Source organism: Rattus rattus, chromosome 9 (assembly GCF_011064425.1).
Source record: "Rattus rattus isolate New Zealand chromosome 9, Rrattus_CSIRO_v1, whole genome shotgun sequence".
Taxonomy (NCBI): Eukaryota; Metazoa; Chordata; class Mammalia; order Rodentia; family Muridae; genus Rattus; species Rattus rattus.
In genome coordinates, this window is record NC_046162.1 from 8,182,152 (window position 1) to 8,207,525 (window position 25,374).

Here is a 25,374-nt window from a genome sequence, read left to right on the forward strand (position 1 = left end):
TGATGCCAGGTAGTCTTGGTTTCTGTTGCTTGGGTTCCTGCGCTTGCCTCTCGCCATCAGATTATCTCTGGTGTTTCTTTGTTCTGCTATTTCTGACAGTGGCTAGACTGTCCTATAAGCCTGTGTGTCAGGGGTGCTGTAGACCTGTTTTCCTGTTTTCTTTCAGCCAGTTATGGGGACAGAGTGTTCTGCTTTCGGGCGTGTAGTTTTTCCTATCTACAGGTCTTCAGCTGTTCCCGTGGGCCTGTGTCCTGAGTTCACCAGGCAGGTCACTTGGAACAGAAAAGTTGGTCTTACCTGTGGTCTCATGGCTCAAGTTTGCTCTTGGGCTGTTGCTTATGAGCTCTCCATGGTGGCAGCAACCAGGATGATCTGTGCTGCCCTTTCTGGAAGTTTCCGTGCACCAGGGTTCCAGATGGCATTTGGTGTTTTCCTCTGGCATCAGAGATATGGGCAGAGTGTATTCTCTTCTGGTTTCCCAGGCGTGTCTGCATCTTTGAAGGTTTAGCTCTCCCTCCCACAGGATTTGGGTGCAGAGAACTGTTTATCTGGTCTGTCCCTTCAGGTTCTGGCGGTGTCTCAGACGCAGTGGTCCTGCTGCTCCTGGGCCCTCCTCTCCGGGAACCCAGAGGCCGTATACAGTTTCCTCTTGGGCAGGGATGTGGGCAGGGGTGGGCAGTGTTGGTGGTCTCTTCCGCTCTGCAGTCTCAGGAGTGCCTACCTGGCCAGGCGGTGAGGGCTCTCTCCCACGGGGTAGGGAGCAGAGAGCTGCTGCGGGCAGGCAATGATTCTTCTTTTAAGGCTAGAAAATCACCTCCATCGTGGGAGTGAAGACAAGCCATCTTTTCTTGTGATTAAGATTGTACATTTAACTCTATAATCCATTGGAAATGTGTTTTAGTGTCTAAGAGCCTCTAGAAAATTATTCTTTGAAGCTTCATTAAAACCTCCGTGGTACCTTGACTCTAACTGGCTTCAGCTTTGCCCTTTGGATTGGTCCAGAGGTGAAAGCATGTGGTTGCTATCCAAGCCCCCTTTTGAACAATTTGTAAATAGGCTCTTTAGCCAGGGTAAGATGCCTTCCTTTAGAAGGGCACTCAGGGCAGCCCCAGGGAGCCAAGAATGGGAGTGAGTGAGCAAGCAAGCAAGCAAGCAAGCAAGCAAGCATCCGTTCTCTCTAATTGCAGGCCAGGTGCTGATCTGTGCGAGCGATGACCGCACATGCTGCCAGCTCAGAGACTACCTGACTGCTGGCGCAGAAGCCTTCCTACTGCGGCTCTACAGGAAAACCTTCGAGAAGGACGGCAAAGCTGAAGAAGTATGGGTAAATTTTAGAAAGGGAGATGGCCCAAAGAGAACTATGAAATCTGACAAAAGACCCAAAGATGCCCAAAACAAAGAGCGTGCTTCCGCCAAAAGGGGGGCTCTCAAAAGGAAGAAGAAGCGAGAGCTGACTCTGACGCAAGTGTTGGGGACTGCTGAGGAGCCGCCAGAGGAAGGGGCTGTGGAGGAAGACCTGCACAAACAGACCGGAAGTAGCCCAGAAGTCTGCGGGGGAGAGATTGAGCATGAATCATTTGATTTAAACGTGTCATCTGATGCAGCCTATGGCATCCTGAAAGAGCCCCTGACCATCATCCATCCGCTTCTGGGATGCAGCGACCCCTATGCCCTGACGCGAGTACTGCACGAGGTGGAGCCTAGATATGTGGTTCTGTATGATGCAGAGCTCACTTTTGTTCGGCAGCTGGAGATCTACAGGGCCAGCAGGCCTGGGAAACCTCTGAGGCAAGTCTGTGCCTGGTAGTTCTTCGGGCTTTAATGCAAAAGCTGTTTGGCCTGCATGGTGGTTTTCTTATCTTTAACCCAAGATGATGCTGGTTTGAGGCTGCTTTCTGGTGAGTAAGAGAAGCTCAGATGGATGTCAGCCACCTAGGCTAAACTGCAAGCCTCCAGCGCCCCTGGCGTTTTCCCTTCCCTACTCACATTCTTTCTTTATGTATGAGTGTGTCCTTTCAGGTACAGTATCTGGAAAGTCTAGGAAATCGATAATGTTCTGTGCAATACCCAAGGTAATATGTTAATGACTTAGCCAAATGTTATTAATCTTCTGAAACACCCTATAAACTCTTAAACATTTTTCCTTATGGTTGTGTGCACACCATCCCAGCTTACAGGAGTTGTTAATGCCTTCCACCTTTCTGTGGCCACACTCATATTAGACAGAGAGCACCTCTACCTACTGAGCCATCCCACCATCTCACGGCTCACAAACTTACGAAGTGACTTGAATGTCTTTCTCATAAAACTAACATGTTTTAGGAATTACTATACCAAGTTTCTTGGGTTTCTAGAAATATCTTTAAAAATCTACCGATCTATCAGATGAGAAAGAATACAGTGTTCTCGCTCTCCAGCTAACTAAAGGGAAATAAATATCAAAATTAATCTCCTGAACTCAGTCTGAACCAGAAACACAGCCAAGAGAAACCTTTGGAACAGGGTAAGTAGGGCAGCCTTTCACAGCAGAGGCAATAGAGGCAGCACAGAAGGTGCCCAGGGGTAGAGACCCTGCGAGAGCATTGTCTAATAGCTACAGCCTGGTAGCCTCCAGCTCCCACCTAGCTTATGTGCACCTGGCTTCCTGCCCAAGAACAGGGCACTGCCTGTCAAGGGCAGAAGAGATCTGGAAATTCAGCCGCTCACTCTCAATGGGAAGCTCAGACTCAGAAATGGACGTTGTTGGCCTCAGTCACATATCATCCATGGAGCAGCTGGAATCGCCTAACTCAGCCAGTGACCTTTCCCCTCTCTAACGTCAGAGTGAGACGTCTGGGGAGATGTGTGCTGCAAGAAAAGCAGGCTTAAGAGGAGACACCGCTAATGGGAATGGGGTGGTGGGAACACTCGATTCAGCCTCAGCCGCAAACAAGAAAGAAGCGAATTCTTTATTGATTTTTTAAAAGACATTTATTTTTAAGGGTGTGTGTGTGTGTGTGTTCCAGTTGTCAAAGATGGCAGAGGAGGGAGTAAAAGCTGGAGTTAAGGCAGCGCTAAGCTACCCGTGTGAGTGATGGAAGCTGAACTCTGGTTCTCAGGAAGCACTCCTACCCAACAAGCCCTCTCTCCAGCCCCACAGCAAAGCCCTTTATAGACCCAAAACAGGAAAAAGACACAAATTACGGTTCCCAATGTTATCCATGTGTGAAACATCCCTGGCTCCCTTCTGCTGTGACATAGATGAGGGGACTGAGAAAGCACAGGGGGAAAGGTCTGAGCTGTTAATTCGTTCGCTTGTCATTGACATTGCATTTCCCTAAGCTGGCTTTAATGATGATCTCCCACTTCTAAGCTATCATCTGGCAGAAGTTCAAAGAAAAGGTTTTTTTTTAAAGCTTTTTTGTTTATAGTTATGAAGAATTCTTATCCTCTAGTTCTAGCTCAGTGTTTACCTGAACTGTGTTCTTCCTTTTGCTGAAAAGAAAACAAACTTCCCTGGGTGACAGTCCTACTGAGCAGGCAGGTGGGAGCCTGCATGCTGGGTGGGGTGGGGGAGGTCTTACTCCTCAGTGTCTTGAGCCTCCAGCGCTGCTGCGCTAGATGCTCCCCTGTGCTGTACCTTGTAGGGACTAAGAATAAAAGAGTTCTGTCTTATCCCGCAGGGTTTACTTTTTTGTATATGGAGGCTCCACAGAAGAGCAGCGCTACCTGACTGCTCTGCGCAAAGAAAAGGAAGCGTTCGAAAAGCTCATAAGGTGAGGCATGTGGCCCTCAGGAACCATGCTGTGCCTGTCCTTCTGAGTCCTACTCTGGTGGGAATATTAAAAGGTCACACTCCAGTCAGAGATCTGCTTGGAAGGACTCATTATTAGGTTGCCACAACAAAAGGACACAGCTAAGCACCACCAGGAAAGTCACAGAGTTCAGGAGCCAAACAGGAGTAAAGTCTTCTGAACCATGGAGGTGCACTCAAGTCTACCTGCAGCCACAGGCCACGGCACATGCAGTCATGGCAGCAGAGACACTCGTTCAGCCTTGGTGTCCACAGCCTTCATTGAAGCTTGGCCTCATAGGCCCAGCACCCCTGTCAGCGACTCGGGCTCTAACTGCAGCATACCAGATCAAAAGCAGGCACTCAGCAGCAACCACAGGGAGCATATACTGACCAAACACTTGTCCCTGTAGCCGCAGGCCTGCAGAGCTCAGTGCACATCCCTGAGATCTCACTCTGGCCAGCCATGAGCATGCAGGCCTTTCTTGGAATTTTGCCAAGCTTGAGCACCTGTGCACTGCTCTGCTGTTCTCTCCTCTTTGGTGCCCTGTTGTTGCCAGGGAGCTGATGGGCTATGAGGCTGGGATCCCCTAAAGCTTCAGCTGCTGCCTCTCCCCTGGTTCATCAAGGAGTCTAGTTGAGAGAAAGGAGCCAGTAGCGGTAGTGAGCTGTGCACCCCCATACAACTGCTGGCTTATACAGATGACTGGTCATCAGAGACGGAGCCATCATCAGGGTAGACGACCCACGTAGCATCCCGGGTTAGTTCCCAGCCCTGAGAAAATACTCATCCACTTTCACAGTATTTTACCTAAAACCTAGCATCACTTTTTTCCTAAACTCAGTGCCTACTTATAAATACAGGCTTCCACTTTGCACAGCAATCAAGTGGTTACACCATGTAGGGCCTTAGGAAGCTTATTCTCCCAGATTGTGTGCTGGTGTTTGTTTTTAAAATACAAAGCTACACGTGGTATATTGCCAGTAGGGCATTTGCACCTTGCCTGAGAAAATTTACTGTGACAGTAAGAGAGCAGACTCTTGCCAAGACCTCCATGGGAGATGTTATAAAAGCAACACTGGGCTGCCATTTAAACTAACCAGAGAGGAATGAATCAGGAGGACAGGGAGAAAATGAGGGCTTCTCAGCTGGCTTAGAGAGAAGAAGACTGCAGACAAGTAGAGAGCAGATTCAGTTGCTGGAGAGTAAGGGCAAGGTGCTGCCTGATGGACAAGTAAGCGGTTCATAGTGAACAGTCAAGATCACTAGCTCGGCTTTGCTGTAAGACACTCAATGCAGAAGAGGGCTTGCCTGATGCCAGCCACAAAGGCTCCCCAGCTGCTCCCTCCCACCTCACCTCACATCATTAGAGCTGTTCACCTGCTGCTGAACATCCCAGCACTGCAAGCCAGCACGGGCTACACAGTGAGAAAAGGGGAGTCATTGGCACTAAAGCAACAATAGCAAACCTCAGTGCCTGATGTAGGTAAGGAGTGAGTGCCTTTGACTCTGGTGGAGACGACTAAGGTCCTGCGTGCTGCTCAGCGAGACCTGCTTTCTTTATTATCTGCAGCTCCTTCCTGGGATGTAAATTTTCTCAGAAATGGAAATAGCACCAGTCGCTTGAGAGCAGACCTCTGATGTCTCAGTGTAACCCTGGATAACCTTTGCATGTGCGGGATTCCAAGAGCCCACCCAGTGTGTTCTATGCACCCTGTAGTCAGTCTTTTCAGATAGATTTTATTGGCATTATCCCCATTTTACAGATAAAAAAATACAAATCGAGACAAGGAGCCACTGAAAGACTTGTTCCAGGTCATACTGCCAATAAGAACTAGATCTCTGCTCCTGATTGTGTTATCCACCCACAGATGGCACATTCATCAGGAAGTGTCCCCCACACTCCCCCCTGTACCTCACACCCCCATGTGATCTGTGGCTTAACTTGTGAAAGTGGGAGAAAGAGAGAAAACGATATTGAGGACCCGCTGGCTCTCAGTGTCTTGACGGTTTGCCTTTGTCCTCTGGGGCACATTGGGTGTGATGAGAGTTGCTGCTGGGGTCAATGACAGGCAAGGGTTTACTCACAGAGCCCCTGGCCCTGGCCTAGGGGATGGTAAGGAAGCCAGAACCATTCTGTTTTCCATAGTGTTTAAGGAATTCCTGCTCTGGCGCGTCTCGGGAAAATGCATGTTGTTCAGGCCTGGGAGACACACCCCTCTTGCAGCTCCTAGCCGGTCTGCTGAAGTTCTCCGCTCTGTGGGCTTGTTCATGGTTGTTTTGCTTCCTCAGTTCTGCTGCAAGCCTCGAGAGAAGCCGGTCCAGCTGCACGTGCTGTGGCACCAGGCGCAGATTAGACTCTTAGTGCTTAAGCCTGGTGAGGTAATCATCACATGCTCCGTGGTTTTAAGCAGGAACCACCCAGGTTACTGTGGTCCAGGAACACATCCTAACACATGTGTATGAGACACTGGGTTACTCTGAAGACCAGAAGGGTTGTATGATCATATTTGGTACATTTGTTTTTGTGTTTCACGTGTGTGTCTGTTCATGCATGTATGCATGCACACCATGTGAAGGTCAGGACAGCTTGCAGGAGTCAGTTCTCCTCACACCAAGTGGAAGAGTGGTGGAGCTTGGACTCAGTGGCAAGCACCTGGACCCACTGAGCCGTCTTGCCAGCCCAGTGATCACATTTATATCCTGATCCCTTTACACTCCTAATGTTAAGAGTAGGGAACACTCCATAATGCTTGCAAGCACACCCTCGGGGAGTGGCTGCTGTCCCCAGCTCTTTCCCGGATGCTGTCGTCTTTTGTAATGGCTGACATAAGCTTTATCCGTGTATTGACCTTGACTCTCCTTTGAACTAAAGGTGGCTGACGGGGCCTCCCACCTGCCCACAGCAGGTTGGGGCAAGCTCAGTTGTATCAGACACTATAAAGGAGCTTCTTGTTTGCACTCTAGAGGGTGGCAAAGGAGGCCAGCGTTTCAGCTGGGCTCCCCTGGCACCCGTCCTCCCGTTTGTTTATTTCTAATGTATCTCTTGCGTTCACCTTACCCTCCAATCATGTGTCAGAGACATCCTCTTGCCTCAGCCTCTTGAGTCCTGTATTATAGGTGTGCACCCCGACTGCCAGCATCTAGATCATCTTAGAGATTAGATTTTCAGAAGATTAATCTAGAGCATTGAGATTAGTCAAGTGGTGCTTATGTAATTGTTTCCCAGGGAAAAGGCTAGCATGGTTGTCCCTGAAGAACGGGAAGGCAGAGATGAAACCAACCTGGACCTGGCAAGAGGCGCAGCAGCCATGGACACTCCCACTGACACTCGGAAAGCTGGTAAGCCCCACCCTGAGCCTAGCACCATTTCTGCCTTTAGAGGAAGCTGTGAAACCGCAGAGCCACATAGCTGAGCTTTTTATATAAACTCTTAAAAACACGAATTGGGCAGGGGAGATTGTTCACTGGTAAGGAGCTCTTGACTGTTCTTGAAGAGAACTTGAGTTCCATTCAGCACCTACACCAGGCAGCTCACAACTGCCTATAGATTTAGCACCATCCTGTGGCCTCTCAGGGACATGCGCTCCTGTGCTGCATATAAACTCATGCAGGCATACACACATATGCATAGTTTAAATAATAATAAATGATTTTTAATGAAAAGGAAATGATTTGGGGAGACAGCAGGTGAACTCTACCAGTAAAGCCTTCAGAGATCTAATTGGGCTCTGTACTTGAGGAACCAGTTGACTCCCACAACAGCTGAAGGATGATTTCCCCAAGTCCCTGTACCTGTAGTCTCAGGGTCACATGTTACTGGGACTTCCTAAGGGAACACAGGCACCCTCCCAGCTCCAAAGCGTTTTCTGCTTCTTGATATCTCTCAACTCCTGGGTGTTTGGCATGCCACCAAGGCCTGCTGAACTCCAAGTATAGCACCCTTATTCACAAGGACTTCTACTTCCGTGTAAGCTGATGTCAGCCGAACAGCCTAAGAGAAACAGTAGGGTTAAAGATGATTTAACCTCTGCTAACATTGGGTACACTTAGACCTAAGGTGAACAGTTTTCGTGCTCCTGCCTTCCCAGTGGTGTTCTGCCTGCCATGGGTTCAGAAACAGCAGAGCCAGCTGCTTGTGCACTGAAACCCTGAGCCTAAGGACTGCCTTCCTCCCCTTGTTTTACCTGTATTTGTCAGGGGCTAGAGAGAGAGGACTGGAGAAATGGCTCAGAGGTTAGAGACTTGCATGAAGGCCTGAAAATCTTAGTTCCGAGGCCCCTCCTACTGGGTAGCGAGAGAAAAGCCATTGTGAGAACTGTGCTCTAATCTCCACACGTGTGCGGTGCCCATGCGGCCTGCCATGCTTATTAAAGCGGTGAGTGTGCTGGTCTCGAACGTAGAGATTCTGCGTCTGTGCTGAACTGGGCTCTCATCCCAAAGGCACAGGGTGGAGAGGGCCTCGGGCGGCATGCTCGAGGGAGCCCTGCTTCAGAATGTCTGTACCCTTTATGAGGCAGACTCTGCCTTGCCTGGTGAGCTCTTGGGAAGAACTGTAGCCTGTAAGGCAGGATGGAGGAGGTGAGGTCCTGCTCGAGGCGCCACACACAAAGCAATTCCTAGAGCCCTGCGCTTTTGGAAGGCTGAGTTCCCTGTTGGTACTGTAAACATTACACAGACTCAGTGACTTGAGAGCCGCACACTGACCTTTCAGGTCTGTAGGCTATGCAGATCCCCATTGGCTGCCACTCATTAGCTTCAGGGCTGTTTTCTTCCGTGCAGGTCTGTAGAAGAGCCATCCCCTTGTTTTTCCAGTGCTTTGGAGTCTACCTGCATTCCTGGCTTATGGCCCTTCCTCTACCCTCATAGCCATGCTGATGTCTTCTCTGACCCTAGTGCCTCTCCCTTTCCTAAGTGCTTAACCAGGCCAAGTTGTCCGTTCTCTGTTGTTATAATGAATACCTCATGAAACAACTTAGAGAGGGGATAATTGGACCTATGTTAAAGGCCTCAGTCCACACCCAGCCAGCCTCATTATTCCTAGGCCTGTGATGAGTCAGAACTGTGGTGGAAGGCTGTGGGACATGAAAGTTGTTCATTTGTGACAGCAAGCAGACAAATGTCTGAATAAGTGCAGGACACCTCCCAGTGGCCTGCCCCGGTGGTCTGCCTCCTCTGGCGGCCCTATCTCCCAGCGGTCCATTCGGCTGTGACCTTATCTCACTACCTTCCTCTGGCCTCCACACATGGGCTCAACATAGCTACACATACACATGCCCACACACAATCCCTCACATACACATGTTCACATATACACACACAGATAAAACTCATACCCAAATGAGGTTCTTAAGCAGCAGCATTAACATCCCTGGGGTTTGTTGAAAATGTACTTTTTGAGCCTTTGATTCCACATCTGCATTGTTCTGCTTGCTCTGTAGCCCCAGGTATGCACATCAGTATGTAAGCTGCTCCCAACATCTTCCCTTCCCATCTCTAGACCCAAAGGTAATGGCAACAGCTCAGAAGGCAGTCTGCTTAGCCCCTACAGCACATAGGGCCTGGAGATATAAAGACCAGCACATGCATGCATACATACATATACACATAAATACATACTCTCCATGAGGGAGCAGAGGAACCAGAGCAAAGGTGTTTGTGTGCCATTGTAAATCATAAACTATGAGTGCAGTCTAACTTTCCTATTGACTCCATTCAGAGTGATAGAAAGTGTTACAGCTGTTCACCTGAGTTTAACAACAGAAACATTTAAACCTATGCAAAGTCATCTCTAAGTACTCTTCCCTGTGCCACGACCTAAACTCCCCTTTTCATAGGTGGCCAGGAGCGGAACGGCACACAGCCCAGCATCGTGGTGGACATGCGTGAGTTTCGGAGCGAGCTCCCATCTCTAATCCATCGGAGGGGCATTGACATAGAGCCAGTGACTCTGGAAGTGGGTGATTACATCCTGACACCTGAGCTGTGTGTGGAGCGCAAAAGTGTGAGCGACCTCATTGGCTCGCTGCACAGTGGCCGCCTATACAGCCAGTGCCTAGCCATGTCCCGCTACTACCGGAGGCCTGTGCTACTCATCGAGTTTGACCCGAGCAAGCCCTTCTCCCTGGCACCACGGGGTGCCTTCGTCCAGGAGATGAGCAGCAGTGATGTGAGCTCTAAGCTCACACTCCTCACCTTGCACTTCCCACGCCTGCGGCTGCTCTGGTGCCCCTCGCCCCATGCCACAGCCGAGCTGTTTGAGGAGCTGAAGCAGAACAAGCCACAGCCTGATGCGGCCACAGCCATGGCCATCACCGCAGACTCAGAGACGCTACCTGAGTCAGACAGGTATAACCCTGGCCCCCAAGATTTTGTGCTAAAGATGCCTGGGGTCAATGCCAAGAATTGTCGCTCCCTGATGAATCAGGTGCAGAACATCGCAGAGCTGGCCACCCTGTCCCTGGAGCGGCTCACGGGTATCCTGGGGCACTCGGGAAATGCCAAGCAGCTGCACGACTTCCTGCACACTGCCTATGCAGACTTGGTGTCCAGAGGCAGAGTGAGAAAGTGACTGCTCTCACACGGCTACATATCGTCATTTGCATAGCATTCATTCTTTCCCCAGGCAATTAGGGCCTGGCATTCTGTCCCCCAGGGCATTTGTCCAGAAGCCAGGATTTCCCCCTGGGCTCTGTGCTGAGGTGTGTGTTTGCCCCCTCTTGCTGGCTCTTGCCCCTCTGTGCTCTGTCTATGCCATGCCTGCAGTGACCCATTTTCAGTAAGGTGTGGTGAGATCATGCCCCTTGAAGCAAACACAACCCAGTTTGCTTCTCAGGCGAGTGGAAGCACGCCATCTTGGTCCTAACACTGGCTGCACAGGGCTTGGTAGGCCTGAGACACGGCTGCTGTTCCTAACGAGCTTCTTCACCTCCCACTCACAGAGACAAACTGGCTCACTAGTCTCCTGGTCACCAGGTATATGTAACATGTACTGTGACTCGGTTGTTTAAACCAGTGTTTTTAACAGAATTAATTGCTTATGGACAAGATTTGATGAGTTAATAAAGGGCTCCTCAGAATTCTTGGTTTCTAAATGTTTGATCTCCAAATTCCTACTCTGAACCCAAATAACGAGTCCAACTGTCCCCTAGACCTCACTGACATAAGATGCCAGTGCCATACCAGAAGCACACCATCTCTGCATGCCCGTGGTCGTGTCTTGACTGCTTCTCCTTGCCTGGGTAAGGACTGGATGTGAGCAAGGGGGTTCAGGTGCTTTCTAATGTGGGTTTCTCTCCTTCTTCCTAAAGGATTGTGGGTAAATGGATAAATTGGTGCAGAGAACACAAAAATTCAGAAAAAAATACATAGTTTGTTTAAAGACCCACAAACCAATCTCATGATTGATTTAGACTGGATTTTCTGTGTTAAAATGGGATTCATCACATCTTCATGTTGTTGTAAACTGTGATACTTAAGCATTAGCTGTTTATGTGTTCAGTGACAGGCAGTGAGCTTTCTACCTCAAGAGCTAATACCACATAATGTCAGCCTTGCCACGTGGTTGAGTGTTCCATCGCTGTCAGCCATCTTTGCCTGAACTGAGGAAACAGTGGACCTTGTAACAAAACTACTGTCTCCTCCCACTTTAGCAAAGTACTCTGGACAGAACCTTATTTGTTGGCATCTTGATTATTGGGACATTCCTTCCAGGACCCTCTCATGGTACAGTGTGTGGAAACTGCTGTGGAGGCTTCAGTGGTGTTTGCTTAGAGCCTCTGCCTCCCCTGTGGACTTCAGACCCTCTCTAGGTGGCTCACAGCAGGACATGTAGTGTGTAGGGGCCGGTTCCACATGTTCCTCAATGACAGGAAAAGAGCCCGCGTGATGTGGTTGTTCCTATATTTCCAGTCCTTGGTTAGTTAAACCCAAGGATGCAGAGCCCTTCAGGAATGGATGTCAAGGGGTGTGGAGACGTAGTTGATTACTGGAGGTGTGGAAAGTGGAAAAGGTCAAGCAGTAAGCTTATGGTGGAAAGGGGTCTGCATTCAATCAGGGTTAAAGGTGCCTTCTGGACCTGACAGAAGTGCCTGGCGAGTTGCACTGGACTGCGTGGTCGTTCCCAGCTCATGACTTCCACTTATGGTAGCAGTCTCCTTCCTCCATGTAACTCCGCCCCCCTTGTCGTTTTGTTCCATAAAACAAAAATCTTAGCATAGCTCTTGCTTTGATGGGTGTTTCATTCAAAGTTAAAATGTCAAAGCTCTTCTGGACAGCATTTTAAACAATCCTTGTAACCTAGTGCAGCTAGCAGTCTTTAACCCACTGGCCTCCAATGTCTGTCAGATCAAGTCAGCTGTTTGCTGCGACCCCCATGACTGGGGGCTTCTGTTGCCTCACTCCTCCTCTGCTGACTTCACCTCTGCTGCTCATTGCTGGGGTGGAAGGCTCCCGGCACATCCATCCGTTGTTTAGTTTTCTCAGACGTTTTTTTCACACATTTTTAGAATCTGTTTCCCAGCAGCATTTTGCTACCTTTGATGTTGTTGTTTGACATCATAAATACTGATGAGCCCCTGGGTAGCTTTTAAAAGACATTTAAAAGGTCAGCATTGTTTACCAGCTGTTTACATAGAGCCTTGATTACAAGACATTATCCTTGGATTTACTTTCTTACTGTTCTTAAAACTATATGAGGTTGTATCCTACTTGATAGTAGCCATCAAGGCAAGCCTGGTGGCCCTCAGCCCTAACTAATCCCAGCTCTGGGGAGACAGAGGTAGGCAGATCTCTGTGACTTTAAGGCTAGCCTGCTCTATACAGTGAGTAGAGTAGAGTATAGCTATATAGGAAGACCTGTCCCAAAACCAAACACATGTGGTGGCCGTCAGCACTGTCCCCAGTGGTCCTGACTTCCTTTGGTGAAAGCTCACTAGACTGTAGCCCCGCAGCTCACAGGGGACAGGAAATGCTCTCTTCCAGCCCCCGGCAGGCCAGGAACTCGAGGTCTGGTTGTAGAGATTCAGGGACTTCGTGAGGAGGGAGGCTCTGTTCTGGAGTTCCCTTTGCTTCTCCAGTGGATTTGATGTCACGCTACCATGGAAAACCTGTTGAGGGAAATTCTCCATTAGTTTAGTTTGACTTTAAAATGTCCTCTCAAAAGAATTTAAGAAAAAAAAAGACAGTGTGTCCAGGCTTTGACAAGAACTGTCACGTTTCTTGGTTGTTTTGCTCTCATTTTGATGCTATTTCCTGTCTGATTCTGAGCTGTGGGACACAGTTGTCCACCTTTTTCAGCAGGCACTTGGTAGTCTGCACCATTGGGCTGTTGGAGGGCTGTTTCCGTTGGAATGCTGTTTTCATTTATGGTTCCATAAGCCAAGATTTGATAAAACTGGAGTATATTTACTCGAAATGGGGGTGGGGGTAATTATTTAGCATCTCCCTCGGCTTCCTAGGCAAAGTGAAAGTGGCAGTGCACAGTAAGAGAGTACATGCTGCCAGCAACACATGTGCCTTACACAGTGAAGGCGTTCATTAAGCACAGTAGATAGATGGCTAATGCAAGTTCGCTGAGTCATCGCTTCTGCCTGGCTCTCAGTAACCCATGCTCTGTGTCATCAATGTCCTTGGTTGTCCCCTTCCTGACATGCTGTGACGTCTTCTTACCAAAGAAGCTGGAGAAGAAAAGCTGTTGTCCTTTGGAAATAACAGTTGGTTGAAAATGGTGAGTGTGTGTGGTGTCCGGGGCATCCAAACAAAGGGTCAACCACTGTATTTCAGTCCTTTTAACTCACAAGTTGGAAGAGGTAAATTGTCCCTTTGATAGCACAGGAATTTATTATTATTTCTTAAGCAAGTTTAATTGGGTCACCACCGTGGTGTCCCCGTCACTGCCTCTGCTTTGAGTGTTGGAGCACAGCCCTTTCTAATGCCCAGGAGACCGGTTATTTTTCAGTGTTGTACACTCCTAATAAAGACTGGCAAACTGTTGAAGCGTTTCTTCACAATAGTGCCATGGTGCTGCTGATTGGCCACTCGTGCCTTATCTCATTTAATCCCCAGCACAAAGCCATGCAGGTGCACAGACCTCTGTGGTAACAAAGCTGTGACCAGAGAGCTCAAGCAGTTTGCCCATAACTGTTATTCATAAAGCCACGATGTGAAACCCTCATGGTCTGACTTCATGAAGCATGAGTGTGGGAGTGTTCCTGGGCTGTTTGAGGATGGGGGGAATAGTGTGGGTGCCCATTTTCATGTCTATAGTTCCAAATACCCTAAATAATCAAGCAGATAGGCTTGTTTCCAGGTCAAGATCAAGTGTGCAGATCTGCAGAGGGCAGAGAATGCCCAGAGCCCCCCGCCCAGCTGCCTGTTGCCTCAGACTTTGAAAAGCCAGCCATTATCTTACTTAGGGTTCTACTGCTGTGAACAGACACCATGACCAAGCAACTCTTATAAAGGACAACATTTCATTGGGGCTGGCTTATAGGTTCAGAAGTTCAGTCCAGTATCATCAAGGTAGGAGCACGGCAGCATCCAGGCAAGTTCTACATCTTCATCTGAAGGCTGCTAGGAGACGACTGGCTTCCAGGCAGCTAGGGTGAAGGTCTTAAAGCCCACACCCAACAGTGACACATTTACTCCAACAAGGCCACACATACTAATAAGGCCACTCCCTTGGCCAAGCACATACAAACCATCACGGCCACCTTCTGCTGGTTGATTAAGAAGATGGTTCTGTAATTATATATATAAAAAAAAATAGAGATTTTTCTAGCTATGGCAACACTTGCCTGAGATCCCAGCACAGCACTCAGGACTCAGACAGGAGGATGGTGAAATTCAAGGCCAGCCTGGGCTGTATGGCAGATTCACGTGTAGCAAGTAATAACAGTGTTCTTGATTCTTGCCCAGGAACAGGAAGGGTTGCTGGACACCCCTGAGCCAGCTCTGTGTGTGTTGGTGAACGACTTCTGCGTAAATCTCTAGGTCTTTGATTTAGTTCTAACCCAGTCTTCACATCGTCCCGATAACCTTATTAGTTCAATTACATAATAACTAGGACTCGGTGTGGAGCATGGTCTGGAGAGAACTGGCTGCTCTTTCAGAGGATACGGGTTTGGTACCCAGCACCCACGTGGTGGCTCACAACCACCTGAAAGTTCAGTTCCAGAGGATCCAAATACCCTCCCCAGGCCTCTTCAACTACATACACACAGTGCACATATGTTGATTTAGACAAAACACTAATGCATATAAAATAAATACTTTTTATTGAAATTGATTCTTTTCTTATATAATACAACCACAGTGTTCTCTCCACCCACTCCTCCCAGCTCCTTCCTCCCTCACTCCCTGATCCCTTTTAGAAACTCTGTTTCCTTTTCAGAAAAAAGTAAGCCTCCCAGGAGATGACAGCCAAACATGATAAAACAAGATACAATTAGACACAGCAAAAGCCCTCAGATCAAGGCTAGAGAAGGCAACCCAACTGGAGGTAAAAGCAGGCAAAAGAGTCAGAGACACAGCCATTGCCATCGCAGGAGTTAATGTAAGTTAGTGTATGGCCTTAACATACATACAGTAAAGCGTGCTTGCCATTTCAGTCTCTTATAAGCCCACATGAGCACTGCTTACTAGATTCAGTGGGTCCTCCATCCTCTCTGTTCCCACAGTTTCTTCTTCCCCTACTCCACAGGGTTCCTAGAGCTCTGAGGAGGGACGGGATGGAGACCTCCAGTTTAGACTCTCACCGCATGGCTGGCTGTGGGCCTCTGCCCCCACCTGCTGCCAGAGGAAGCCTCTCCAATGCCCCCTGCCCAAGGCACTGAGCATAGCAGAACAGCATTAGGAATCACCTCATTGATTTTGTGTATTTTACAGGTTGTGTTTGGTTCTTCCCTAGATCTCTGAGCTACCCAGAGGTTCACTTTAGTGAACAAGAGTATTTCCTGCCCCAGTAAGAGGATCTGAGTTCAAATCCCCAACACCCCAGGAGCAGCTGGGCATCACTCAGCTTGCAGCCTCAGTGTTGCTGAGTGGAGATGTGAGTCCCAGCAATGGTGAGTTTCAGGTCCAGTGAGAGACCCTATCTCAAAAACGTAAGAAAGCAATGGGAAAGCACCCATTGTGTCTTCCCTTGGCTTCTACAGGCAAGTATATCAATTTCTTTAAACTTTGGCCCGCTGTTTGTGAATTTCACATCATACACCCCAATCCCACTCACCTCTCCCTCCTTTCATGCCCACCCTCCACCCTTGCAACCTCCCTGCACCAGAGAAAAGACCCTGTGAAAGCTGTAGTGTGTCACAGTGTGTCCCACAGTATAGACCCTTTGGTCTACATTCCTATGCTTGCATTTGTGCATTGTGTCGGTCTGGTTCGAAGTCTCTGGCTTCTGCCTCTCTATTAAGACTGGAACCTCAGAAATTCTCTTGTTGCCCTGTGTCGTGAGATCCTGTAGGATCAGGTCCTTCTTGCACTCCAGCCAATTCATCGGTGAGATAGACGGGAGTGGGCTGTCCTGCTCTCAAACCCCAGGGCTGGCTCACTGGAAAGTCCCGTCCCCAACACCCCCCTGATACTCCCACCTCCATCCCTACTCCACCACCCCCAGGCAACCAGAGCCAGCCCTACCCTGCTGCCTAGGTGAGGTACAGGACCTGCAGCCAGTGAGGGACACAGCCAGTTATCCCAGTCTCATTACCTAGAAGCCAGTTCTTCTGCCTGTCATAGGAGGCCAGGGGATGGGTGGAAGGCAGCTGGACCACCTCACAGCAGACGAGAGGCAGGGCTGTCTCTCCTGAGCTCACACCCTGGACCTTCAGGCAGCTCATCTATAACTCCCAAATCCAGGGCCAACTCTACTGTGCCGGCCAAGCAAGGTGCAGGACCTGTTCTCCCAAATGCTGCAGCAAGTGAGGGCCAGCCCTCCTGCTTGCCATCAGTGACACACACACACACACACACACACACACACACACACACACACACACACAATTCTGAAAAAACTGTTTAGCTTAATTCTTTCCTGTGAATCATGGTTTTTGACTTTTGAAAACTACTTTTTTATAGCATTGCCAAACAAGCGCCCATGACTCCCAGGGATAAAACCTATTTCCAGCATTATATATCGACAAGTTACACCTCGTTAAAGAAAAGAGATTGTGGGCTTCAAAGATAGCTCGTAGTGAAGAGCACTGGCTGCCCTTCTAGAGGACCCAGGTTCAATTCCCCACACTACCATGTTAGCTCAGCCATCTGCAACTCCATTTCAGATCTGGCATCTGTTCTACACCAGACACACACATAGTACACGGACATACATGCAGCTGAATCACCCACACACATAAAACTCAACAAAAAGTACATTTTAAAAGGATATGTGCTGAATATATGTAAATGTATATTTTAATTAGTATTTGAAACATAAATGTATATATATAATTTTATATTTATGTAAGTAAAATTATATAAAATATGCATTATTATGTTTATTATATAAATATATTTGTATATATTTATATATAAAATAAGCATATAATAAAGTAAATAGTATAAATAAAAATATATTAAAATAAATATACATTTACATAAGATAAATAAAGATAGGATGAAAAATAAACATTTTCATGTTTTAGAGAGCATGCAGAATATTTCATTACAACATTGTTAAACATATATCCCATGACACTTGGGTCATATTTGTGCCTCACCCATCTTCCCTCCTCTGGATCCTCTTGCTTCTCTCAAATAAACCCTTCTGTTCTCAGAGTGTGGTCATCCGTGTTCTGGAAGTATAATTTGGTACTAAGACATTATTATATTTAAAACTGCATGTTAATGCTTACTTTTAAAGATTTATTTATTTGTGTGTGTGTGTGTGTGTGTGTGTGTGTGCGTGCGTGTGTGAATGTGTACACATGTGAGTGCAGTGCCCAAGGAGATCAGAAGGTGGTGCCTGGCAGGGGTGCTAGGGACCAAGCTCAGGCTGGAGGAGCAGTGCTGTCAATCACTGATCCATCTCTGCAGCCCCAGCGGGGCCAATTTTAAGAACTATAGTTCATTTTCAGATGCTTCTAAGTGCCTTCTCGGTGCATGCGCCAGGGGAGTCTCTGTTCCCACAGATTTGTGAGTGACAAGGAAGAACTGTGACTAGTTTCCAGGCATCTCGTCCCACTAGAGAATGCAGCTCCCGGAGAGCTGTGGCCAAGCAAACTCCATTCTGCTGTTAGACGAAAGGGTTCCTGGGGTTCTAGGCTACAGTAAAAAGGAGTCAGGGAGCTAGCGCAACAGGCCAAGGTGCTGCCACCAAGCCTAATGACTCGTGAACACAAATAAATGTAATTTCTTAATACTTTAAAATGGTAAGCAAACAAGTCCTAATGAAATGTTGGCCCAGCCTGTCGAAGTCACACTGGGGGCTTTGCCTGTCGTTTTGACTCCAGAATCTGTCAGCAAGAGAGCACCTCTTGCTTAGTCAGGGCTTGTCTCCCTGTGCAGCTTTATTTCTGGGCAGAGCTGCATGCAGTGGCTGCTGAGGAGAGAGTGTGGGACGCATGGCAGGGCAAGTCTGCTTTCTGCATCTGGCAAAGAGCCCTCTGTTTCTGATGTGCCACACAGTCCAGGTCATCAAGCCTCACTCAGTCCTGCAGCAACGAGAATTCACAGGCAGAAGGCCACAGCAGAGATGAAAGTGCTCCAGAGATCAGAGGAAGAAGTCACAGCCACACGGGGCCAGCCAACACAGAGCAACTGAGTTGGGAAATGGCTAGGACTTGTCAGACAGATGTAGGGGGTGCACACTTGGCCCATTGGACCAGATTAGCAGAGGAACAGGTGGGACTTGAGCTGTGCTGGTCAAAGAGCCATGAACTGCGAAGCAGGAGCCACTCGTGATGAAGTTGCTCACATGGCTTGAATGCAATGACACAAGCATACACAGGATGTAAACACACACACACACACACACACACACACACACACACACACACACTCTGAATAAACGAGAAGGGGATTGGGTAGAGAAAAATAAAGATGGATTTTGCGTTTCTAGCTTGTCTAGCCGCCTCTTCTAAAGATCATCATTTGTGTTTTATGTCACCCCTAACCTGGGATGGAACGGGCAAGCCCCAGTAAACCACAGTGAGCTCCTTTCTCCTGCCTGCTGCCTTGTGACAGCACTGCTGTTTGGCTCTATGGTCTGTGGGTGTTGGAAGGATCAGCCTAGAACCCCTTTACATGTGTAACCCAGCTTCATAATTTTACTATTATTACTTAAAACCTCTTTCCGAAAACATGAAGTTGAAATGTCCCCTGGAAACTGAAAGTCGACATTCAGCAGCTCAGAGAGGATTTTCATTTTGGTGGTGCTGAGAGCACTGTAACTGGGACAGCCGGGTTGCTATGGTGACTGGGTCTCAAAACAGAGCCTTGTGCTTCCACACATCCACACAGCACAGTTGACATGGTCATGACACTCATTCTTGTTGAAGAATCCTCAAACTCCCATCAGGACTCATGGAAGGGAAATTTGGGATCAGGGCCCAAAAAGCACTGGTTAAAAAAATTGCAGCTTGGGCTTTTTCGAGCTGGGTCTTCTCAGCCCTCAAACTCCTAAAAACTATTGGCTCTCAGCCTGAAGCTCTCCCTTGAGGGAGCCTTGCAGCTTGGGGAAGGTTCATCCTGGAAGCAACTATGCGAACAGAGGCTGAAAACTGAGACGATAGATGGCACGAGAGTGGGGCGGGTGCGGGTGGGGCAGATGAGGGTGGGACTGTACTAAGGATCCAGCTGCTGCTCTGGGGCCTCCTGCCTGGTTACTGCACACTGACGGTCACTGCTGCACTACGGGCAAGAGCCAGGGATTGTACATTGTGACACCAAGAAGACTCCTGTTGGTTCAGGGGGAGGCAGCGGTAGCCAGCCTGAGACGAATATTACTGTTTCTCTCATATGAAGAATCTGGACTTCTTAAATCATAAATATATGTGGCATGTCAGTAGACGAGGGTGAAGACCTGTGGCGGGGAAAAGGACAGACACGAGAAGGTAATTGAGAGTGAATGTGAGCAAAGGAGTATGATATGTATGAAAACGCCGTGATGAAACCTAGCATTTTCACTAACTAAAACAAAACGAATAGAAATGTGCCTGTATTTTCACGGAGAGGAACAAACACTGCCTTTGAGAAGTGCTCAGAGCCAACTTCCGCGCCCACACTGTCCTTCCGGATCTCGACAGTAGGGGTCCTCATTGAGTCGAGCGTCTTACAGTACGCTGGGGTTACTGGACTCAGGATGGTGACGCTTTGGCCAGGGCGTATCTGCCTCTGGTTCTTGCCTAAGCATGACATGGGAAAGCGGGGTGAGGTGGGGCGAGGAAAAGAAAAGAAGAAGATTCCTAACTTGCAGCAAAAGAAAAAGGAAAGATTCCTGACTCGCAGCATGACTCATTATGAACAAACGGAGGGCAGGCTCGCTGCCTCTTATCGGAGCTCCAGTATGCCCCAGGTCAAGCCTGAGTCAGACCAACAGTCCTGAGTCTGGTGGTCAGAGAGAATTTTCCCCTTAAGGGCGAAATGTATTTAGAGGAAGTGGTCGGATTTCTTAATATTGTCGGCAACCCCATGTTAAACCCTGGGCTTCTAGGAGAAGTTGCATCCCTCAAAACCAGGAAGTTTCCTGATTGAAGATAAAAATTGGCCACCTCCGCAAAGACAACAAGAATAGGTAGAAAGGTTTGTGACCGTAGCAGCAGCAGTTCTATGGCACATATACCAAAACCATCGCCTGGCTCTGTGCACCTTTACTGCATAGGAACCCGATTAAATCTTCCGACAGCATAATGTGGTTGTTTTTTTGTTTTTAAAGAGGAAATATAGTTAACCAAGCCTGGTGACACAGACCTGCAATCCCAACCACTAAAGAAAAGTAAAAAGTAACTGGACTGTAGAGTATGTTTAGGGCCAACCTGGGCAACCCAGTGAGACTATCTCAAAAGGAAAGGTAAAAAGAAGGTTGTGAATATATAACTTAGTGTTTTCCTGGCATGCTCATGACCCAGTGGTTCAGATAGATAGATAGGCAGACAGACAGATAGACAATTTAGTGGAGGAAAAAGCAGTTGCCCAACATATTACATTCATTGTGACCTCGCAGAGGCTCCTTGTTTGCCTTGTATTTAGTGAAGACACAAAAGATGGCCAGTGTGAAGGGACCACACCACAGTGCTGAGGGCCAAGTTTAGTCTTCCAGAGTATTTGCTGCTGAGTGCTCTGCTCATTTTTACTCAACTTCCTGTTCACTGGCCTGGAGGGGGTGGAAGCCAGGGGGATCAGGTGAGCAAGGATGGGCAACGGCTCTGGAGAAGGTGTGGGTAGAAATCTTAGGTGGCAGTGGAAAACTGAGGCACCTTGGCTATACCCCACCCCTCCCCACCCCAGGCAGCCACAGGACAGAGAAGCCCATTCTTGATCCAGTGAAAGCAAGTTGAGTCAAGTCCACAGCCTGAGAGGGCTGCTGTCACCTGTGCTTGCAAAACACACATAAAATTACTAACACTTGGGGTTGTGCACACTAGCAGATGGATTAAATCAGGGGGAAATGAACACTTATGCACTTAAAGTGGCAAAAAAAAAGCATCTTGGTAGGTGGAGTTAATCAGAGCACAGAGTCTCAGAGGCGGGGTGGCCCAGGGTTTGGTTTTTGTTTGTTTGTTTGTTTTTTAATGTAAATATCTTCGATTGGAAAAATATGAGCATGTGTCTAGACATGGGTTTGCTTATGAGCTTCTCAAAAATATGTAGGGCTTTTCTGCCTTCTAAAACACTCTCAGTGGATAGTAAAGAGACCTTTTCTTTTTTTCTAAATAGGTATTTTCTTGGGGACACCTGCTTCTGACAGCTAGCCTTATGAGAAAGGGCTTTACTGCTTTCAGTTTGATGGCTCACCTTACTCCAAAGGCTTAATTATTTCTTTGATTTTTTCCCAGTTTCCATGTAGCCCTTGTCTGTTCCTATGGTTGTCTTTTAACATATATGCACATCTTAGAAAAAAGGCTTATTTTAGTTTTAATTCTATGTATATGTATCTATGTGGGGATATGTGAGTATAGGTGCCTAGGAGACCAGAAGAGGGCGTCGATTCCTGAATCTGGAGTTCAGGAGGTTGTGAGTGCCAATATCTGGGTGCTGGGAACCCAAACTTGAGTCCTTTGCAAGAACAATGCATGCTTTTAACTGCAGAGACATTTTCAGCCCCATGTAAGTGGCTTGTCTTTGTCTTCAAATCTCTGTCCCAGTTTGTGTGTGTGTGTGTGTGTGTGTGTGTTTGTGTGTGTATGTTTGTGTGTGTGTGTTGTGTGTGTATGTTTGTGTTTGTGTGTGTGTGTGTGTGTGTGTTGTGTGTGTGTGTGTGTGTGTGTGTGTGTATGTGTGTGTGTGTGTGTGTGTGTGTGTTGTGTTTGTGTGTGTGTGTGTGTGTTGTGTGTGTGTGTGTGTGTGTGTGTGTGTGTGTGTGTGTGTGTTTGTGTGTGTGTGTGTGTGTGTGTGTGTGTGTGTGTGTGTGTGTGTGTGTGTGTGTTTGTGTGTGTATGTTTGTTTGTGTGTTTTGTGTTTGTGTTGTGTGTGTGTGTGTGTGTGTGTGTGTGTGTGTGTGTGTGTGTGTGTGTGTGTGTGTGTGTGTGTGTATGTGTGTGTGTGTTGTGTGTGTGTGTCTGTGTGTGTGTTTGTGTGTGTATGTGTGTTTGTGTGTGTATGTTTGTGTGTGTCTATACACCTGTCAGTGGTAGCCAGAAGTCAATTTCAATCATTGTTAGATAACGCTCACCACTTTGCCTGGCTATCTGCCAACAAGCTCCTGTCTCCCTTGTCCCCACCCAGTGGTGCTGGTTTGGATTTGGGGGGTGTTTTTGTTTTGTTTTGTTTTGTTTTGTTTTGTTTTGTTTTTGTTTGTTGGTTGGTTGGTTGGTTGATTGGTTTATTGGTTTAAGTTCTGAGCTCAAATTCAGACCCTTTGGTTTACACACAGCAAACCATTTTACCAACTGAGCCATCTCCTGGTACTCAACAAGTGCTTTCTCCTTAAAACCAGGGTCTTAAAACTATTCCTTAGAAAACCATGCCAGTGTTCAAGAAACACCAAGGTGTCTACTGTGTGCCGGAATAGTAGAACACGCCAATATGGTGGAGATAAGATGTGATTATTATTTTCCAGGCCCTAAAGAATCTAAGAAGTTACATTGTAAAGATGCGCTCACACTGGCACGTTCCTGACACTTTGAACAAATTCTGGTTACCTCGGAATGATCCAAAGGACAGAGTGTTCTGATGTGCTTCACAGGGTTCTGTGCTGTGAAAACGAATTATACAAGTTGTAAACTGATCCTACTCCATGGCAAACCATTGGGCAAGGCCTCGTTTCACATTAATTCCTTGTAGGACTAAAAGAACAAGGATGTGTGTCCTGACCTGTAGGAGAATAAAGGAGTAACAGGTCTCTGCAATATTCACTGGTTTCCCTTGGGTGTAGTAGAGAGGGTTTTAAGATGGAAGAGAATTTTTTTTAAAAAAGATTCTGAGGTGGACCTTTGAAATGCATTCCTCAGAGGCGTTCTGGAATCATTATTATTATTTTGTTGGTAGGGGATTCCAAACTGTTGTTCTGTCTCTTTGAATGGAATGCTTAGTATCTGGTCTACATGCAAGCTTCATCAGGTTCCTCTAGTAGATAACCACATTCCATTTGTTATCTGATGTTTACTGTATTTTTAATTTGGCCACCAGTGCATAGAATAACAGTAATCACATGCTTGGATTCAGTGAAGCACATTATTGGTCCAAGCATGACCTACTTTAATTTAGTTAGTTGCTTTTTAATAATTCAGAACCGTACTCCTCTGCCTTGACAAGACTATCACCTACATGCAACCCTGTGCATATATCTGTCTGTGTGTATATCCATCCATGTGTATATCCATATCCATCCATCTGTATATCCTTTCGTGTGTATATCCATCTGTGTGTATGTCTGTCCATGTGTATATTTGTCCATGTGTATATCCGTCTGTCCATCGTGTATATCCGTCTGTTTGTATATCCATCCATGTATATCCGTGTCCATCCGTATTGTATATCCATCCATGTATATCCTTCCGTGTATATCCATCTGTGTATGTCCATGGTCCATCCTGTCTTCCTCCCCCTGCCAATCCATCGTCAACCTGCATTATGTTTACTACTGCTTGCTCTCTTTTGCATGAGATAGTACTCTTTTGTTCTCTTTATGTTTATTTAATTATCTTGTGCGTGTGCTCTTAAGTGCACACAAACCTGCCATGGCATACATGTAGAGGCCAGAAGACAGTAAATAAAAATATTATGAGGGTCAATGGATCTGTAAAAGCTTCTAACACAGTCCTCTGGTATTATCAGGTTTAGTTTATGCCTAGCAATTTCAAGTTAATGAGTATCACATAATTGATACTAGCATCTTCACAGTCGTGCCAAGCATCTTTTATAGGTGATCTTGAGGTTGGGCCCCTAGAAGAAGGGGAGGAGGAAGAAGAAGAGGAGGAGGGAAGGAAGGAGGAAGGAAAGAAGGAAGCAAACAAGCAAACAAATAAACAATACATTTTGAAATTGTGTCCCCTTCTACCATGTCCTTCTGAGGATCAAACCCAGGTCATTGTGCTTGGCAACAGGTCTGTTTCCCCACTGAGCCATCTTGGCTCTCCCCTCACTAACAGATGTCTCACTTGCTAAAGCTTCATTCAGTCCTAATATACAGTAGGGCCAGACTGCTCTCTCTTGTTTTCTTCAAAATGTCCTAGTGACTCCGGACCCCAAATAAAATTTAGAATCATTTTATCAAGCTCCTTAAGATCCTTCTTGTGACTTTAATTGCAATGACCTTGAATCTAAATTCAGTCTTCACACTCTCATGAGCATAGAATGTCTCTCTACCTGTTTAGCCTCCTTTAACATCTCTTAACAAAGCCTTATCATTTTTTTCAAGCAGGAATCACAGATATATCATATTCAAATTATTTTAAGATATTTTACATTATCTGATACTGTTGATTTCTTCTGCTTTAGCATGTTAAATGCAATCAGGATTCTCGTGATATTTAGGAATGTGGTTAAATTCCATGTATAACAACTTAAATCTTAAATATGTGTGTGTATATATATATATATATATATATCTCCATATTTTCACCTTGCTATTTTCTTTATCCCTCCTTTCTAATCTCTGTGCCTTCAATTGGTTTTTCTTATTAAGTTGTCCTGGACACTTCTCATACATTGCTGGATGAAGTTGGTGTCAAGTTCCTTTGTAATGCTGTATATAAGCAAATATTTTTTAACATTTTGGTGTGCGTTGCTGAGGAACAAGCCTAGGTTTCAGCATGCTAGCCAAGTGCCCTACCATTGAGCTACATCCCAGCCAGTTAGTGTGTGGGGTTTGCATCAAGTTCCTGGAGTCCTGTGGCTCATCACCACATGCCCCATTTCTCTATCTCCTTGGGGGGAGCTCTTTATTTAAGTGATGCATCTCTGTTTAAATTTCAACATGTCAGATACTGCTGTCAGGATATTT

General features: G+C 47.0%; 1 protein-coding gene across 1 annotated transcript in view; it reads left to right on the forward strand.

Moving 5' to 3' along the window:
* LOC116909219 (DNA repair endonuclease XPF) overlaps positions 1-10,852 on the forward strand; it is a 44,693-nt gene extending 33,841 nt beyond the window's left edge. The window contains exons 3-6 of the mRNA XM_032912720.1: positions 1,142-1,788; positions 3,663-3,755; positions 7,003-7,115; positions 9,611-10,852. Coding sequence (XP_032768611.1) covers positions 1,142-1,788; positions 3,663-3,755; positions 7,003-7,115; positions 9,611-10,344 — 1,587 coding nt within the window. The 3' untranslated portion in view covers positions 10,345-10,852. The remainder of the gene's footprint in view (positions 1-1,141; positions 1,789-3,662; positions 3,756-7,002; positions 7,116-9,610) is intronic.
* The last annotated feature ends 14,522 nt before the right edge of the window (positions 10,853-25,374 follow it).